Raw genomic sequence first — 21,132 nt, forward strand, 5'->3', positions numbered from 1 at the left:
ATTTATTTATTTAAAGTATATCCACCTAATTAAGGTTTCAACCTCTCTAATTAATGTGATAGTTTATTTTTCAAAAAAAAGTCTTAACATATTATTTTTTTTACTATAAATCAACATAATTATTATTTTTTAATAAAGTATTTCTTTTATTTTTTTATTTGATAAAAAAATAGATAAATATGTTCTTTTTCCCTATAAATAAACCAATATTCAATTTTAGTCCTTAAAAAAATTTCTTCAATGAATTGTCCTTCTAAAAATTTTATGCATGCAGTTTTAATCCCTACTATTTTTTTAAAGTTTAAAAACTGTTTAATTATTCTTTAATTTTAAAATTTTTAAATAATTTTTTTATACATGTTTAGAATAGAGTACTGTAAACTATTTATTTGCCAAACTTTAGAATTTTTCTCGACATATAAATTAAATTTTGAGTTCTTTTTTTCAAGAAACATTTTAAAACGTTATAAGTATGTCTGCAAAATAATCATTCAAAAATACATATTGGTTTAACAGTATTGACTAAAACTACGTGAATAATAATTTTGTATGGAACAAAACAAGTCATTTCCTTTTATAGGGATAAAAACAAAATTTGATATTTTGTAGAAATCAAAAACATATTTAACCCATAAAAAATATGCATTGTATCGTTTTTGGTAGAAGATATATTACTTTAAACCCCTTTTATAAGTATTAGGACACTATTATAAATGTAAAAAAAAAATATTGTTTTTTTAGATTTATCAAACAATTGATATATATATATATATATATATATATATATATATATATACACACAGACACACACACACACACATATATATATATATATATATATATATATATATATATATATATATATATATATATATATATATATATATATATATATATATATATATATATATATATATATATATATATATATATATATATATATATATATATATATATATAAAGAGGGGTAGGGTGGGAATAGGCTGGGCCGAGTTATGCTTTCCCAAGCCTGAGTCTGTCCTGCTAAAAATTTCAAAGCCTAAGTCGGGTCTGTAGCCTATCGTAGGCTTATTTTTGGCTTGAGTCTGGTCTTTTTGAAGGGCTGATTGGCCTATTAGCCTACTTAAAAGCTTATTTCATTTGAACATTTGTAAATAAGTCGTTCAACTCAACTTTATATAGACTAACAAATTAAAAAAAATCAATGAGATTAAATGTTTGTTTGCATTGACTTATTTGAGATTACCTAGTAGCATGAATTTTGTGATACTATTTATTTGAGAGAACTTATGGAAGCAACTTATGACATTGTTCATAAGATATTTTTTCATCTTATTTTCATAACTTCTTCCAGATAACTAAGATTTATTTTTATATTTTAATTCAAAGTACAAAATACAATATAATAATAATAATAATAAAACTACTCATATTTATTTAAATAGGCCGGTCTTATAGGCTTAAAAGGCTTATTATATGGCATGTGGTCTAGCCTTTTGGCTAAATAGGTTATAAAAAAGTATGGCGTGACCTATGCCTATCTAGGTTGGGCCGTAGGCCCCTATTAGTCGGCTTGGCCTATTCCCATCTCTAAAGAGGGGTAACTGCGAAACCCTAATACTTGTGCGTGTTTGATTATGAGATGATGAGAATTGATTCTGAATAAATTGATTTTGTATAATTGATTCCAATTAAAAGTGAGTTGAATGCAAAGTGATTAAAGGTTACTTGAATGTAAAGTGATTTATATTTTGCTACATTTATGCAAAAGAGAATTAAAGAATAAATTTCAATGTAAAAATTATGTTTAAATTCAAAAATTATAAATTTTAATTACAAGTCTAATCAATTCTTGAGACATTACCAATTCTACTTTAAAAGAATCAAGCACCTCAAAATTATTTCAAAATCAATTTTACACCTCTAAAATTGTCTTTGTCTATTCCAAAAACTAAATCAACACACATCATGACTCCCTGTTTAGTAAATAATAGCGATTGTTGATAACTTATAGCTTATGCATATTTCAGTTTTATATTTTATAAAAGAATCAATGTTTCACATCAAAGTTTACACATACAACAGTTAACTTGTGATATTCGAAAACCGACTACATGCTCTTACAATGTGAAATTACAAAATCTTAATAAGAAAAAAATATTTTTAATTTATAATAAAATTTAGGTTAAATATATTTTTAATCTCTATAAAATTATCAAATTTTATTTTTGGTCTCTATAAAAAAGGTATATTTTGGTCATACAAAATTATTATGCACGTAATTTTAGTCCCTACTGTTAAATCAATGTGTATTTATGAATGATAATTTTGCAGACATGCTTAGAACGTTATAAAAAATTCCTTAAAAAAACTCAAAATTTGATTTCTAAGTCGAGATTTTTATTACTTTTATTAATATTTTGTTAAATTTTTAAAAAGTATATATTTAATTTTTCTCATTTTAAAAAATTTTAAAATTTGATAAATAAATTTTTTACAGTATTCTAAACATGTATGAAAAAATTATTCAAAAATTAAAAAGTTAAAGGCTAAATAAACAATTTTTAAAAATTTTAAAATAGTAGAGATTAAAATTGCATGTATAAAAATTTTGTAGGAATTAAAATATATATTTTTTTAATAGAGACTAAAAATAAAATTTGAGATATTTATAAGGATCAAAATTATATTTAATCCTAAAAATTATATGAAAATAATATTTATGATACATAAAATTAAACATAATAATAAAATACATTCAACAAAACTATGTAATTTTTGCAATAAACATAATATATATATATATATATATATATATATATAATATATATATATATATATATATATATATATATATATATATATATTATATATATATATATATTATATATATATATATATATATATATATATATATATATATATATATATATATATATATATATATATATATATATATATAGGGGACGACTCAAGTGAGAACACTTGGTTATTATGAGAAATGAGAACAATAAATCACGACCATTAAATTTTGATTTGTAGATTTTAATGGACTGAATTGATTTCTCTTTCTATGATCCTTAATATTTATTTTAAATCAACATAGAAAGAGAAACCAATTCAGTTCATTAAAATCAACAAATCAAAATTTAATGGTCGTGATTCATTGTTCTCATTTCTCATAATAACCAAGTGTTCTCAGTTGAGTCGTCCCCTATATATATATATATATATATATATATATATATATATATATATATATATATAAATATATATATATATAAATATATATATATAAAGAACTTGATGTTTGGTATTATTTGCATTTCTTATAAATGACAAGATAATATATTAGAAAAAGTAAGACAAAATTTAGGGGGAGACTAGAGTCAAAATCTCTCAAGAAGAGAACAGTTTAAGCTTAGGAATACCAAGCTTGTTACACAAGAAAACATCTCGAAAGCTCTCAATCAAGTGATCATACCAAGTATAACTCCTAGTAGTCAACTTTATTCTAGCTAGGATATCAGCATGCATGTTGCCCTCCCTATAGAAGTGAGTGATCATAAAGTTCAAGTGTCTCATTCTATAGAGGCAATTTATGATTCTTAATAGCCCAAAGGCCAATATTTTGATAGGAGAGAGCTTTAAATACCATTAAAGAATCAATTTCAACCTAAACCATGTCTCAAGCTTGTTTAAATCCAACTCCATAGCCTAAACTTTACCAATCAACTCAGCCAAGGAAGAGAAACTCCCGACATGCTCATTTATGTCATTCTTAAAGATTCCACCACGAGCGCACAAAGAGGGTATTCCCATTGCTACACTTCTATGTAACATTTAATCCATCCAAGAGAAGGAGGTTGCTAAAGAACATTAATGTATCTTCTAGATTTTAGAAGATGAATGGTGATGTTGAAAGATTTTAAAATGAGAATTCAGGCATGGAGGGACCTGCAGCCTTGTTAGTGTTGTTACCAACCATTCTCACAGAAGAAACAATAATCTTAATTGAATTTTTCTAATGAATGTTGACATCCTCAAATCAGATCTTGTTCCTAGCCATCCAAATTTCTGAAAAACTAAATAAGACCCCAATTGTTATAACTATATTACATTGAGGAGACCACCCCTATCAATGGTCCTCCAATAATCCAAGAAACTAGATATTTTGAAAGGAAAAAAGAGAGTGTATGAGAGCCAATTCTAAACAGAAGAAGAAAACTGGCAAATGAAGAAAAGATGATCAGACATTTTAACATGCAAATGGCATATAGTGCATTGAGAATGGAATTGGAAGCCTCTAAAGGTGTATGTAGTGATTAGAATTAGACCAACTGAAGAATTCTTCCAATGGAAATTTGGCATGAAGATGAGAGACATGGTATCCATTAGCTTCAATAATTACATTAAAGCCACCAATAAAGCACCAACGAATGTCAAGGATGGCAGGAACAAGATTTCTCCATAAATTTAGAGAAAGTAATTAGTAGAAGCATATATAGAATAACACATCAGTCCTGGGCGTAAGGGGGTGTGTTAAGAGTCCCACATCGAACAATATATAGGCCCAACCACATTTCATAACAAAAGAAGGAAAAACTAACTCTTTCCACCAATACTTTGTACCTCAACTCTTTCGCTAAATCTATATCAACCAACACTCTTACATAATATCCAAATACCTTTTCAAAAAAGTGTTTATTAGAGGCCAAATAAATACATATTGGAGAATCGATGCTACTAGCAACAACAAACAAGATCTTAAATCTCCAATATTCTTGAGACAAACCATGAATGCAAATTCAAACTTGAGCTGAAGTTTGGTTTATGGTTAAAGGGGTAAAAATCCTAGTCCAAATAAATAATTTCAAAATCCCACGATTTACATTCCAATTATTGACCCAACCCTTATGACGTCTTCAATGGAGGAAAACGAGAGCTCAAAGAAACCTTTGTCTAAAAAAGTTATGCCCCATTTACCAATGGAGGTCCAAAGTTCCGATATCTTGGCACACAAGTTAAATATAGTGAGAGGAATGAAACCCTTGGAGCCGATGATTTTTCCATGTAGATTGTGTTTGCAAGCTTCAAGACCAACCTGCTATTCGTGTTTAGGTATGAAAATAGCTATTATATCACCCTTAACGCACATAACCGATAGATGACTCAATGGAATGTTATAAATGTTGTTTAAAATACCTCCAGAGCAAACGATTTGGTGATTTTGAGTTTCTTTTCATCGTTGTTTTTTATAATCAGTAGAATGGTGTTTGGAGTAGTGTTTGTTTCGGGGAATAAAGCTTGGAAAAAGGAATCAAACATGTTAAAAAGACAGGGAAGAACATGGCGACTAATGTAATTCAATAGTTTTACGTTGGAGCAATTTCATTTGTCTGAGCATTTTTCATTTTTAACAAGATACATGCTACTAATTTCTATTTGCATTTAATACATAATTATTTTATTTTAAATTAAAATAAATTATAAAAGATAAAAGTGAATTTTAGTTAAAATAATAAAGATAAACGTAAAAATAATAAAATATAAACTATAAAGTAAAACATAATTTAAAATAGTGTTTAAAAAATAGTCTATATAAATTATTAAAACAAATTATAAATTCATGATAAAAAGACCTATATCAAACAAAAGTTTTATAAATTTATAAATTATAAGTTAAAATTATAAAATATAAACTTAAAAAATACGTCACAATCTTTATCACATTGATTTCAACTTTGTTCAAAAAACAAAATACACAGAATCCAATTATATTTATTATGATATTAAGTTTTAACACTTTTCTTAAAATATTTATAATACATGATTTTCTTGTTGCTTTTTTTTTCTTTTTCCTTTCTTTTCTCTAACTTTACCAAAATAAAATATAATATTGATCATCTTCTTTTCTATATAAAACAAATTTAATTTAATTTTTTTTATAATCTATGGTCAAAAGTTTACCTTAAAGATGGAAAAGTAGGATGGTAACAAATTTGAAAATGTTAAGAATGTGGAAATGATGACAGACACATACGTAGACGCGTTTGTCTGATTCACGTTTTTGGAACAGTAACTGACACTCAAAAAGTTGACCCTTTTGATTCTATGTTGTGATAAGAATAACATGTTCCATTTCCATGTGAAAAGTTACAACCTTTACAACATTTAGCAAACTTTGAGAGAAAGAGAGACTCTTTTATCAATACCCTTCTTCTGAATTTCATCTGATTTCAATCATTGCAGCAGAGAACATCCCTCAAGGTTCAATCTTTTATCTATGATTTTGTGATTTAGTTCATGTTCATTTCAATATTGTATTGGTTTTGGCTTTTAGATATAGCTTTGTAAGATTCCTTCTGTAAGTTTGTTGATTGAATTATGATTCTGTCATCATGTTTTTATGGATCATTACTTGTTGTTTGTTGTATTTCAATCAATTTATTCACATACAAGCTGTTAGCTTGGTGATTTGAATTTCACTGTATAAGAAATTCAAATCCGTTAACCCAATCGTTAGTTGGTCCAGTAGTGATTGCCGCTGAACTTGATACGGAAGATCACTGTTCGATCTCATCTCCGCAACTGTGATTGGGAGGGGGTTAAAACCACTTGATACCAGAACTGACCCCCAAACCAGACCAGTGATCGGGAAGTGGTTGTAATCACTTATATTAGAACTGACCCCGAATCAGATTATGCGGTCTGGTGGACCGGATACCGGTGGTGGAAAAAAATTCAAATCTGTTTGTAGTAAAATTGTCATTAGTATCGATTTTTTTTATTTTGATTTGATCAAAAGTTTAATCTTTTCTTCTTAGTGTTCTTACTTATTTGCTTTACTTTTTTCAGATTCTGCATCTTGTTTTGGCATTGAATGTGATTGAGAGGACTCAATACTTGAAGCTGATACTATGGCTGGGAAGCAAAATGAGTTAGAGATTAAGTTCCGATTGAGCGATGGATCGGATATTGGCCCGAAAAGCTATTCTGCTGCTACTAGTATTGCAACGCTCAAAGAAAGCATTCTTACTCAATGGCCAAAAGGTTAGTTTTGTGATGTTATTTAGTCGGTTTGAATTTACTTATTCGAGTTTATCTATGTATGCAAATTGTGAGACTCATAGTTACATAATTCGCATGTCCCCCTAGAGAACCGCGAATTGGTTCGTGAGTACCGGTTCGCGGTACTTTTGTGAACCGGTTCATGACAATTCTTCCAGAATTCAGGAAAAACTTACGTACCAACGAACCACACTTCCTAGAGCCAAAAATTTAAACTATTTTGGTGCTATTAAAGCATGCAGTAAATTGTCATTAATATTATATTATTAATGACTACTTATGCTTGGCCCAACACTTCCCAGGACCTATTGCAACAAAGGATAGTTGTTTGCTTTGCTTGACTGCACGATAGCAGTCCTTTATTTATAAGCTATTTGTACTCTCTATGCTATCAATATATCCGATGTGGGACTTTCATAAGCTACATTTACTCTACATGCTTTCAATATTTATAAGCTTACATTTAGTTTTTTCTCATTTATTGTTTTATACTAATAATTTTTTAATTATGATATGGATTATTACATTTCAACGTATCACGAATTCAAACAACGTACCACGAACCCAAATAACGTACCAACTATGCATATCCCCCACGTACCGAATTCTTTTAGGGTGGCGAACCGCGTACCCGAATTCGTACCACGAACCGAAGCGAATTGCGAACCGTGTGACTATGGTGAGACTGTTTGTTTGTGTGATCTTATAAAAACAGATTATGACATATGGATAAGCTAATAAACTGTTTTCAGGTTATAATTTATTTGAAAACGGTTTTATTTTATTTTACCGTTTGTTATAGAAATAACTTATACGTAAGCACTTATATGACAAACAAGTTTTCACCGTTTTGTTTGTCTTCTCTTGAACACTAAGATACCAATTTTTTTCTGTTGTAATGAATGATGTATTGCGAATTAAGAAGAACTGATAGTTGCATGAATTGAATAGCATGGAATTTTAGAACTATTAATGTCGACGTATTGATTGATAGAAAGAATATAATGAGAAATAGAAGAAGTTATGATGATTCCATTTCGGTGTATAGTTTTTCATTCGATGTGTTTCGTGTGGCTTTTAATGCAACAACCAAGTGGTTGTGCTCGAGTGGTTAATGAGCTTCGTTAAAATCTAATAAATTAGAGTATTTGAGTTCGAACTTTTGAAAAATGAAGATTTTTATGGTGTTGTTTAGTTGTATATATATGTGAAAATTCTAAAGTTGTGTTTGTGTTTTTGAAGACAAAGAGTATGGACCAAGAACTGTTAAAGATGTGAAGTTGATTTGTGCTGGAAAAATATTGGAGAACAATAAAACAGTAGAGGAATGTCAAAGTCCATTGTGCAATCTTCCTGGTGGAGTTACAACAATGCTTGTGGTGGTTCAACCACCGAATTCGGAAAAAGGTTTGTTATTTATTTCTTAAACATGTCTTCAAAGTTATTCTTATAAGTTTCACATCGGATAATATATGGCTTGAATATGACATGTATATGTGTTTATAAATGAGGGTAATTCTCACTTTACAAACTGATTTTTTTGGATTTAGTTAGGTCACACCACAATTTTAAGATGGTGTCTGAGCCTAGTTAAAAATTTGTCGTGCCACCCACCATTTATATTCACGTAACAAGTTCAATAGTGTTTGGCGTGAAGAGATGTGTTAAGACTCTCACAATGAACAATATATGGTCTAAATATGTGTTTATAAGTGGGGTAAAACAATTGAATTTCATATAGTTGTGTTTTTGCTGCATTCACGTTGTTAAAGTGTTGTTTACCATATGATCTCAATCGCCCGGCTAAGAAAAATATATTGGATTTTTCCAAAAGTACCAATTTTAAATGAAACCGTCTAATTTTGATTGAACAGCCAACTATGCTTAAATGCGTGAATGCAGTGTTTGTTTTTTTTAATGTAGTGATCTGAGTCCGGAGACAATTTTTACCTTACAAACTGATTTTGTAAGGTTGAGTTAAATCTTAATACAATTTTATTTTAAGAGTATTATTAGTGTGTATGAATGAATTTTGTACATTGAATTTTTGTGCTTAATTTGAATCTCATTGATTTTGTGGTTTTTTTTTTTTTGTTATTGAAACAGATAAGAAAAAAGGAGCAAGTGAAGCAAAGCAAAGCAAATGTGTTTGTGTTATATTATAAGAATGATGAATAAAAGCTGTCATCTTTTTTCTTGGTTAAAAGTAACATTAATATTCATTTTTATAATAAAGTATGGCTTTCAAATGTTTCAAGATACATAAGTTCTTTGGTTGTAAGCCTTACTATTACTATAGGTAAAAAGTTTTTGAGCTTGTGAAGATTGTCAACTCAAGTCAGTTTCTTGTTGATTTTCAGTTTACAGTTATTGGTGCATTGTGTTTTAAATTGCTTAAATGTTTTTATGATGTATTCTTGTACACCAATTGAGGTGTTAATGGCTTGATTGGTTTATAAAATGGTAGTAATGGTAGAGTAACATTAGATAGAATAATAAGTATTAATATAATATTATTAATATAATATTCCTATTAGGAATGACAATTGTGGGGTGGAGATAAGACAGACCGAGATAAGGCTAGATTTTATAAGGTCTAATCTATCTTACGATAAATTTTTAAGGTTTTAGTATGATATATGATCTATTATAATTTTTTTTGTTTGACCTGACATTTTTAAAAGTCTGATTTTATCTAAAAGCCTATTTAAAAATCTATTTTACGTTAAGATTTTCAAATAGTTTATTTCAACTATTTTTTTACATAGACAACAAAACTTTTTATATATTATTTAGTCTATTTTATAATATACATGTATATATAGACTGGTCTATTAAGTTTCATAGGTTTTTTAACAAGCTAAGTCTCTCCTATTTAATTAAATAAAATTTTAAAAAAGTCTAAGTCTAACTATTTTTTTATTAATAAATCATGTTAGATCTTAAATAGGTTAGACTATAGGGTCATGCAAACCAGTCTTATATATTCTCATATCTAATGGAACTTATACACGCGGTTTTGTCCGAAACGCCTGAATTTGATAAAAAAAATACTTTAATTGTGTTTCGATTCAAGACAAAAAGGGTAATAAGAATGTTAGTAGTTACCTCAAACTCATTCATCCTTAAACTCACCTTATTTATATCAATATCTACTTGTTTTAATATTTTTTTATTATATAGTTGTTTTGATGTAAGTTTTGATGATTTAAAATGTTAGTTATATGATTAATGTATTTGATATTTTGATTTAAATTTTATAATTTAAAACATATGTTTTAATTTTTTCGAGATCGTCTTATCTTATTATTTGTAATTTATGTCATGATATGATAAAAGTTTTGGGTTGGGGCATATTCTAGACGGGAATACTGAAACACGTTTGAAATAGAATTGAGATTTAATTATTAGTCTATATTAAAAATCGTGATGAGAGAAAAGAGACTTAGTTGAGTATCAATTTTAAAAACGAAGAAGATAAAAAATCATTTTCACTCGGCCCGTGGCCATGTCTACTACTTAATTTTTTAAAAAAAATATATTAATAAATTATAATTTTTAATTTTTAATTCTTGTGAGTTTTGATGTAGTAACATTAAAGTCAAACATTTGTATTCATCAAACTATTATAATTAATTGATAATATATAAATTTTTATGTTAATAATGTATCCAACTATTATTAATACTAGCACATTTTAAAAAATTTGGGGGTTTGGCTTTAATAGGTAAAAGGGAACAAGGTTACAATAGTTGTTAAACATTCACATCACTACAAATTTTAAGTTGTTATTATGAGTAATGTCGGCACTACGTTTTATTAGGGGTCATTCTTTTCATTTCTAGTAATGTGTAATTTGTATTGTTATCCATTTATTCCACCACTTTAAATAAATAAATTTAATTGATTTAAGTTTTTAAAAAATCTTATTTTTATCGGCTCTAATAGTAGTTAAATATTCAAGGGAGTATTTTATGGGCTACTAGTTGTTGAGTCCCTAAGAATGCACTCTAGATGTTTAATTCTAAGTGAGTTTCTTTTCCCACCCTTTAAATCTCTCGTTATGACAAAAATATTTTTAAAATTGTAAAATTTGAGATGTAAGTATATTTAAAATTTTCAAATTTTAGAAGTTTAAAAAAAAAAAAAAACCTTTAAGACATGAATCCCTTCTCCCTCCCTTCACTTTAGCATTTCTAATATTTGTTGTGTAGTAATTCAAATTTAGTGAGTTTAAATTAGAAATTCAGTTACATGTTGGTTGTATAATTTGTTAATTCATATATAAATAGTAACAGCTTTTGTATCGAATCAATCAATTAATAATAGACTAATATCTTCCTTCACTTCACTACTTTCTCTATCTCCCTCTCTTAATTATCTTGGGCATTATATAGTCCTCTGATAACACCAACATATGATATCACAAGATTGATCCAATTTTAGAAATCAATAGCGATTGAAGCTATGTTTGGTATGAGCAAAAACCATTTTCCTAAGCTATGTTTGGTATGAGCAAAAACCATTTTCCTAAAAATCTTTCATTTCTTTATGGCAAGAATTGAGGAAAATGATGCATTCAAATGAAAGTGATTTTCAATGTTCAAGATGTGTTCGAATACGTAGCAGACGGGCTTCAACCGCTAGCAGAAAATGCTACTGAGGCTCAGAAATTAGCACTCAAGAAATTCAAGAAGGATCAAAAGACACTATTTTATATTCACCAATGTGTTAAAGTCAAGGTGTTTGATAAAATTTCTCATGCTACAACTTCGAAAAAAGCATGGGACATGCTTGAGAAATAATATGGTGGAGATGCGAAGGTCAAGAAGGTGCCCCTTCAATCGTTGAGAAAATAATATGAAATTCTACAAATGAAAGAGGGCGAATCGATAGCATATTTCTTCACAAGAGTTCAAGAATTAATCAGCCAAATGAAGAATTTTGGAGGGATCTTGACTGAGCAAATAAAAGTTAAGAAGGTACTTTGAAGTCTCACTCCTCAATATGATATGATAGTAATAACAATTGAGAAAACCAAATACCTAGACAAAATGAGAATTAAGGATCTGCAAGGATCTCTTGAAGCTATAGAGCTGAGACCGAATCAAAGAGAGACAAAGAAAGACTATGAACCGGCCCTGATTGCTCATTCGAAAAAAGGAGTGTTTGATGACATGAAGAGAAAGTGGTAGCAGAGAAAAGGAAAATATCATAAAGAAACCACTCAAAATAGCAGAGAGAAGAAGAAGAAGATTGAAGAAAACCCTGAATCCTTAAAGGAGAATGAGGGTTTAACAAATTTCAGAACAAGAAAATGTTTCAAGACAAGAGAAAGATTCAATGCTTCAACTGTGAGTAGTATGGTCACTTTGCAGTTGCTTGCTGGTTTGGAAAGGGAAAGCAAACCAAGACTGGTGCAGAGGAAGCTAACATGGTGCAAGATGATTCAGATTCAGTTCCTGTTATATTGATGGTAACAACTTGTGGAAGAGGTTCAATCTCTAATATGTGATACTTAGATTCTAGTTGTTCTAAGCACATGATTGGACACAATGAGTGGTTGATTGAATTCAATTCAAGCAAAAAAGACTAGTGTGAAGCTAGCAAATAGAAGAAGCTTAATGGCAGAAGGCATGGGCAAGATTGTCATACAAAGAAAGGAAGGCAAAACAACATTGACAAAAGATGTGTTATTTGTCCCTGGTATACAATGTAATTTGTTGAGCATTGGTTAGTTGGTAGAGAAAGGTTTTCAGTAACAATGGACGGAGACTCGCTAAAGTTGTATGACAAGAAGAAAAGAATGGCGCTGAAATCAACACTGGCAAGGAAGAGGAATTGGAAGGCTAACTTGAAGACCACAAAATCACACTATCTTCATTCATCAATTATTGATGAAGAAAGTTGACTTTGGCCCCAAAGGTGTGGGCATCGGCATCTGAGTTTTAGAAGTCTAGGCAAATTTAATACTATAAAGTTAGTAGAAGGATTGTCTAAGATAATGACACCTGAAAACGCATGTGACATTTACATGCTTGGGAAGCAAAGTAGGTTACCTTTTGTGAAGCAGTTATCAATGAGAGAGCCAAACATGTGCTAAATGTAATTTCATCTGACATTTGTGGACAATTTGAAACTCTTTCTTGTGGAGCAAGCAAATACTTCATATCATTTGTAGATGAATTCAGTAGGATGTTGTGAGTGTACCTAATAAAGACTAAAGGAGAAATGTCTATTAAATTTTAGAATTCGAAAATTTCAAAAATAAGCTTTGGACTTTAAAATCTGATAAGTATTTTATCAAAACAAAACAAAAAGTTGAAAATTTTAAAAGATGAGAAAAGAAGTTAGCTAATCCTTAACATGTGAAAGAGCGTCCTTATATTTGATCGGTCAATTTGATTTCCTACCTGCAACAAATCCAGAGGTTCCTGCCAATCTACAAAATAGTTTTCTGCAGAATTTAAATTCCTGCAATTTAGTCTTTTTCTTAGTAGCCTATTGAGATATACTAACTAGTTACAATATCAAACATTTTACTCGGTTTCTTCTTCATCGGCTCCAAAGTCCAACCCGAAAATTGTCATCTTTCCAATGTTAACTGCACAGTTCAAACCACTGAGTAAAATACAAGTGTCAAGAGAAAGAGAAGCACTTAAAGAAAACAGAACAACTAGATTCTGATACAACTAAAGTAATCAAAACCAGATCGAACCGACATGAAGCTGTAACAGAAAGTCCAATAGAGTTGGAAAACAAAAACATAAAGAAGAATGGTAAACTTAAAAAATCTCCAATATCTGATATTGACATACCAACAGCATCCATTCCAGTTAGTTTCGGCATGAACTGCCTGATGTGGTCTTCAGCTGCATTCTCAGCTTTCAGTGTCTCACATTCGAAAGAAACTGTGATTCTTTTCTTTCCGTCATTTTTTTCAACCATACCCGTGATCTCTTTATCCCAACTGTTCAAAAGTGAAAGCAAATAATAAAATAAACAAGTTATCTACTAATGGTCATGAAAAGAATAATATGTTCTGAGAAATCGATTTGTAAAATCAGGATTACCCGTGAGCATGATCAATGCTGTGGAACCGAGCAGCATCGTGGCCTTTGCATTCTACAACAGTGGTTTGTTCTTTCTTCGTCTGTTTCATTAAAAAAACAAATAGGCATCAAGTGTATGTATGGTGGACGGATGGATGGATAGGAAAAGATAAACATCACGAATGTCACAGTTACTACATTGAAATCTGTGATTGTGAGTTTGACGAGGCGATAGTCCTCACCCTTACTGCACTCCCTTTCACATTCCAATTCTTTCGCCATGAAAAAAAAAATGAAAGGAAAACATTCATAAGTAATTATTCAACGGTGACGAAAGGCGACCAAACTAAAATTGTACAGAGAAGGGAATCACATAGTAGAACCATTAGCAAGTAACAAACATACACACCCATATGTCATGCATAAGAAAATTACTACAGAGACTTCATTAAACCTATATTCAAAACCCACATATGCCATAAGCAATTCAGACTTCATAAATAAAAAACTTAAGCTATAGTATTAAGTTTTTAACAAGAGGCAAGACATAAACACCGATAAAATGTCAAATTCTATATATTAATCTCCATTAGTACAATCATCGTGTATAACCATATCAAATGCATAATATCATGTGCTTATAGCTCTATGTCCATCCAGGGCCGTCTTTGAAAGCGCGGAAGGCAGCCTACAACACATGGCCTTGCATTTTTTCATGATTATTAAACTATGGTAAAAAGGGTCTCCGTACATACATTTCATGGTTAAATAAGACCCTCTTAAAAAGAATTCACGACTCAAATGAAGGTAACTCCAGCTTTTTACACAGGATCTCTCAAAAGTTTGAGACGGCTCTGTGTCCTTCTAAACCTCTTCCCTCAAATACTTCCCTTAATGTCATCAAAAGAAGGTGGCTCAAACCCTAAGCCATGTCTTGAAACCAAAGCACACTCACACATAGACTTCAATTCAAATTCATCACTCTTTACTGCATTGAGTGGTATGGCATTGTTGTAGAAAAAGCTCGCAATCACATACTTCCTCTCTCAAAGCACTAAAAGTGTCCAACATTACCTTCTTCACCAACATCCAGCTTCAACATCATTTTCAATTCCAGACAAGTGACATAAAAATGGGTAAACCTAAAAATTGGCTTAGGGTTCTATTTAAACCTAAAAATTGGATTTTTATTGCAACAGCACACAAATAAATAAAAATTGAATAAAAAGAGTTATGAATTAGGGAATTACCAGTGCCATGAAGACCATAACAAGTGGAATGAGGAAGATGAATGAAGTGTCCTGAAATTGAACCATTTGGAAGCAATGCAATTGATGCTACTCCTTCCATTCTTATCATTTTCTGTTCTTCTTCTTCTTCTCTTGCATCATCAGCTACAAAATTTTACCCAAAAATATGTGAAATGAAAATGGGTTAGTGAAAAAGAGATGAAAAAGTTTGTTTTTTTAACATTAATTGCGAAAAACAAAACTGACCCATGTTTTTGTTGTGTCAACTGTGTGTGTTTTTTTTTCTTTCAATGCCAATTTGTAAATGAGAAGAAGTACTCAATGCCGTTTTGCATATTCCTTTTCCTTTTAAATTTATTTTTTTCATTTATCAAATTGAAATATTAAGTATTAATTTGTAATTAAAAAATAAGAGAAGACAGAACATATTTTTTTCATTAAGCTAAAACATTTTAAACTCTTTCTTTTCACTTTCATTTTCAAACACAACATAAGAAGACCAATATGTTGGAAGAGAAGATGGATCCCATAATACAAAGAGCTTAAGAGAAACAAGTTGCATTGAAGTGAAGATTTTTTATTATTCATCTTCCTCACGTTTCAAGACAAACACTTAACTCTAACTTATTAAAAATGTAATGATAGAGTATGAAAGTGAGATATTTAGTTAAAATAATTTATGTTAGTTGGGCTTGTCTTAGATATTATTTAGTTGGTCTTTTAGTTATTGGGCATTTGTTTTATTACTCACTATTGTTATCACTATATATGTACTCTTATTGAGAAAGTGAAGATCAATCAATGAAATCAAATTATCTTTTATTTTAATTTCCTTTACTTTTAGTGTTCTTCCCCTTTTAGTTAGAAAATCCTAATTTTATAGTCTTGATAGGAATCTTCCTATCAATTGGTGCTTTCATTTCGATCTCATTCTCCCCAATTATATGGCACTTCCAGTGTTCTATGGAGAAGAAGAAGAAGATGCCTACTGGTGGATTCTTTGCATTGAGAAAAATTTCAAAGAGCAAGGAACAAGGGAAACATTAAAAGTTGTAAAAGCTATCACATCATTTCGAGGTCTTGCTCTTCGATGGTGGATATGGAGGTCTCAATATAAAGCACCGACTACTTGGGATACATTCACCACAGTGTTTCTCTTTCACTTTAAACCTGAATGGAGAGAAATTTTGCCAATAGAAGATGAGGAGGAACAACCATATCTGGATTCGACGAAATTTGTTGATGAAACTTCTTTTCACGATGAATTTGTTGTCGAACAAATTCCTACAACTGATGGTGACCTAAAAGAATCATCATCATCAGATCGGTATGATGAGGTAGAACCAGATCTAAAATCCATGACAACCATCAAGAAAACCTCTTGCCTTGAAATTTTTTTTGTTGAACCAGTGTCTTCAATCGATGAAAGGGTTGTGATTCCTATGCTAAAACCGAAGCAACAACAAATCGACTCACTTGTTTTTACAGTATCTACACCTTGTAGTAAAATCACAGATTCAATTTGTGTGGTCAAGTCTCATTTCACACCCATGGGTTTTAGCGATGAGGTTGAATTCTCAGTAACACCAATTCCACCAAAACCCCCTGATTCACCGTCATTGAGGGTTTCCAATGTCACAACTCTATTTTACTCAAAACCATTTGACTTAATTCCTAAGGAGAATCGAATGCTACCAATCTCAGATCCAAACATTCTTTCAACCCCATTTCCATCAGAATTTGCTAGCTCCAAAGACGCTCACGACTTTCCGAAAAGTTTCCTTCACAAACCTTCATTACTGGAGTTGGAGTCACAACAATCAATGGAGTCCACATCTTTCCAAAAGAAATTTGGGCTTTCATCACTATTTCAGATTTGCCGGCCTACCCACAACCTTGCACTCGGTGATGGCTTCTATCTTGTTGCAACAGCGCTCCACGGCACCATAATACACTCTCTGCACATCTTTCAAACACCTACAACCTTGGATACCAGTGTTAAACTTGTGGTAGAGACTCAATTCAAAGATGCAAGGTTTCATAATGATGCCGATTTTGTAATTCCGCCGAAACCACCAGATCATACTCTCGACATCAACAATTCCATCACTCATCCACAACTTCTTTCTGAGAATAATTTTCTTTGTGGCGAGGTTCTTGAATCCATGTACGGTTTGCATAATTTGACACGGTTGAGTTTAGCTTATAATAACTTCAACGGTGAAATTTCTTCTAGTTTCAACAAGCTATCTCGTTTGGATACACTGTCTCTAGAACAAAACAGGTTCACCAGTTCTGTCCCTGAACTTAATGTTTCTCCTTTACATGTATTCAATGTGTCATTTAACAATTTAACCGGACCGATTCCATTGAGGTTTTCGCATTTAGATATTAGCGCATTTTCGGTAAATGAGTTTTGTGGGATTCCCTTTCAAATATATTGTCCTGGAAACAATGACAGAAATAAGAAAAATGGGTTGTCCCAAATCTCCAGCGGCCTCAGAGCCATCCATGAAGACTACGACGAGAACCGACTCGATTACTCCAAAGGCGAATACTTTTTCGATAACTTGAACGAATTGCTAAGGTTTTTGAGACGTGACGATCCACGAACACGTGATGTGATCAAGCAAGTGTGCAAATGGAATATAGTTTCTAAGGATTTGGTACCGATTATCGAGCATTACCACGAAGATGGTAGTATGCTTCTGAATGCAGTGAAGGTTTTGGTGTTCCTTACAATGCCAATTGAGCCTGGTTCTACTGATGTATCTCAGCAGTTGGAGTATTTATGGGATTTGAAGTCTGTAGTGACTAACAGTGATGCTGCTACAATGATTGTTGGCAACAGAACCATATTCCTGAACAACCGTCTTCAGCATTGGAAAGAGCTTAACGATCCGATCGTGTATGGAGTTTTCATCGAGAAAAAAACATGTTAACTCGCGGTAGAATGGATTTATCAATGAGTCTGTGTTTTGGAGAATCAAAAGGAGATGATTTGTTGGTACATCAGCTGCTAAAACGAGGTTTGGATCCAAATGAATCTGACAACAATGGAAGAACAAAAGTGCATATAGCTGCATCTAAAGGAAAAGGAAACTGTGTTTTGCTTCTGTTATATTATGGAGCAAATTCCAACAGTAGAGATTCATATGGAAATGTAGCACTATGGGAGGCTATACTTGGTGGACATGAAACAGTAACAAAACTTTTGGTACAAAATGGTGCTACCTTGCAAAGTGGTCATGTCGTTGCTAAGAATAAGGATATTTTGAAAAGGAACATGATTACCCATGTTTTGAATTATGTAGATTTTGAGTGTCCTGAGTATTCCAAGGCTGATTTTATATATAGAACTTTGTGGTTACAAGATAATCCTAGTGAGGTTCTATATATGTGTGTGTTCTATCATGCAAGATTGGTTCAATATTGTGGGAATGGTTTCAAAGAAAAATTTAAAGGTCTACAATCAAGTTGACTTCTGTTGAAGTTTATGCAAATTTCAAACTCAACTTTTAGAGACAACATTGACTCATATCTTTGGAAAGAAATGCTTTTAGTGGCTCAAGTTGTAATGATTAAACTGTCTCAGTTTAAGAGGTGGGATCCGGGAAGAAGGAAAAAAAATTGTGACATTATTTCTTACAACCTTGAGGACAAGGTTGTTTTTGAAGGGGTTGGTAATGATAGAGTATGAAAGTGAGATATTTAGTTAAAATAATTTATGTTAGTTGGGCTTGTCTTAGATATTATTTAGTTGGTCTTTTAGTTATTAGGCCTTTGTTTTATTACTCACTATTGTTATCACTATATATGTACTCTTATTGAGAAAGTGAAGATCAATCAATGAAATCAAATTATCTTTTATTTTAATTTCCTTTACTTTTAGTGTTCTTCCCCTTTTAGTTAGAAAACCCTAATTTTATAGTCTTGATAGGAATCTTCCTATCAGTAAATTTTTTGTTTATCCATCTTTCTTACTGCTTCTTCTACCTTATTTAACTTGAATAGGTCATGGATAAGAGGTTTGAGAGTATTGCGCATCATGGAGATGAGTTTTTTGAGTTTACGAAGTTAAGTTACAAAGGGTTATAGGAGGTTTGGGATATTCATTCTAATTAGTGGAGTTATTTTGGAGTGTTGAGTGATTTAAAAGATTTAGGTTACCTAAATATGGAGAATCTTTGGTATTACGATGAAATGGACTTTAATATTGTTTTGTTTAAAGATGATTTGAGAATTAAGAGGACGACAATTATTTAAGTGTTGATTGGGACTATCCATTTATATGTTATGCATCTAATATTGCAACTTAACATTATTAAGGAGCCAATACTTTCTCTAAAATACAATGTTGTATGACCCAATGATAAATATGAAGATCTCAACGGTGTAGCAGAGACAACTGCGGAAGTCAATTGTGTAGAGTCAACTGCAGAGTCAAATGTGCAAGAAATGTTGTCCATGGGAGGCTTATTATACAAAATACCACAAGAAGAGACTTGGAAGCTCAGAAAAATTGTTGATAACCACACATGTAGTAGAGATTACAAGGTTAGGTTCCTCACTTCTAATTGGCTGAGTCGTAAGATGCAAACTAATGTGAGAGAAAACCTAAATTTAAAATTGACAAATATCATGGAGAACATTGGCATAAAGAGCAAAGACAACGCCTATTAATATTGTGGATGGTTCATTTAGGGAGCAATATAAAATAATTCATGATTTTGCCCATGATTTATTAAGGTCATATCCAAGGTCAACTATAAAAATGACAAGTCAAGCATTTTAAGGTGGAGAGGACAATATTGAACATCCTGGAAGATCATTGAGTCCACACTCTCAAAGGATGTATATATGTTTTAAAGCTTGTATAGACAATTTTTTCAAGTGCAGACCTATAATATGATTGGATGGCTGCTTCTTGAAAGGTATTATGGTGAGAAAATACATGCGGCAATTGGAAGCGACACAAATGATCAAATGTTTCCAATTTCACTTGTTGTTATAGATGGTGAGACCAATGATTCATGGAGTTGGTTTCTAGAATTATTGATAAGTGACTTAGGAGGTGCAAGATTATGCAAGCCTTACAGATTCATTAGTGATCAACAAAAAGGTAACATCTTTTGTCATTTTAACTAAATGCATTATATATATTTTTAAATTAATTTGATTTTCTAAGTTAATTGTAATTGTCATACTCCAAAATTTGCCCTATTGCTATTACATTTTATTAACTGGGACGTAGTACAAATTCTATAAGGGGTGTATATCAAATTAGTGGGCTTGACATCTTGATTGGCAAGCCCATTTCAAAAGAGTGACCATTCTCTAAATTGTCCAACTCAAAAGATAGGGGTATACATTAAATAAAAGTGTGTATTTAATTGGGCTTGTTATTCATAAGAATATGGACCCAATTTTAGAATTCAAAATTATTTTTAAACCTGGGTTTTATAAACTTTCTTGATTTATCTACAATATTTTGGATTTTGTAATTATTTTTAAACTTAGATTTTCAGGAAAATTTAAACTTTTAAAAAGACTAGAACAAAAAAAAAAAAATACTTATAATAGACTATAGAATAGACTCAAACTTTTAAAATTTATCTAGATTATACTCAACTTTCTAAAGTCTGATCCAACCTATTTTTACCCATACTCTTCTATTTTTTATATTACCCACTTACAAAATAAATGTTTCAAAATATATTTATTTATTAACTTTTTATTTTTTAATTATTAGTATTTGC

The 21,132-nt window shown here is 30.8% G+C and overlaps 2 protein-coding genes across 2 annotated transcripts; one reads left to right on the top strand and one right to left on the bottom strand.

The window, feature by feature from the left end:
- The first annotated feature begins 6,079 nt into the window (after window positions 1-6,079).
- LOC131598873 (membrane-anchored ubiquitin-fold protein 2-like) lies at window positions 6,080-9,816 on the top strand. Its single transcript, XM_058871443.1, has 4 exons — window positions 6,080-6,270; window positions 6,859-7,053; window positions 8,314-8,478; window positions 9,178-9,816. The coding sequence occupies exons 2-4, from the start codon at window positions 6,921-6,923 to the stop codon at window positions 9,234-9,236; spliced, it is 357 nt and encodes a 118-aa protein (XP_058727426.1). The 5' UTR covers window positions 6,080-6,270; window positions 6,859-6,920; the 3' UTR covers window positions 9,237-9,816.
- Window positions 9,817-13,438: 3,622 nt separating this feature from the next.
- Window positions 13,439-15,693, bottom strand: LOC131598874 (uncharacterized). The gene is made up of 6 exons (XM_058871444.1): window positions 15,620-15,693; window positions 15,374-15,517; window positions 14,322-14,395; window positions 14,145-14,224; window positions 13,890-14,041; window positions 13,439-13,675 (listed from the first exon to the last, which is right to left on the bottom strand). The coding sequence occupies exons 1-6, from the start codon at window positions 15,621-15,623 to the stop codon at window positions 13,611-13,613; spliced, it is 519 nt and encodes a 172-aa protein (XP_058727427.1). The 5' UTR covers window positions 15,624-15,693; the 3' UTR covers window positions 13,439-13,610.
- Window positions 15,694-21,132: the final 5,439 nt, after the last annotated feature.

Source organism: Vicia villosa, linkage group LG4 (assembly GCF_029867415.1).
Source record: "Vicia villosa cultivar HV-30 ecotype Madison, WI linkage group LG4, Vvil1.0, whole genome shotgun sequence".
In the NCBI taxonomy this organism is placed as follows: Eukaryota; Viridiplantae; Streptophyta; class Magnoliopsida; order Fabales; family Fabaceae; genus Vicia; species Vicia villosa.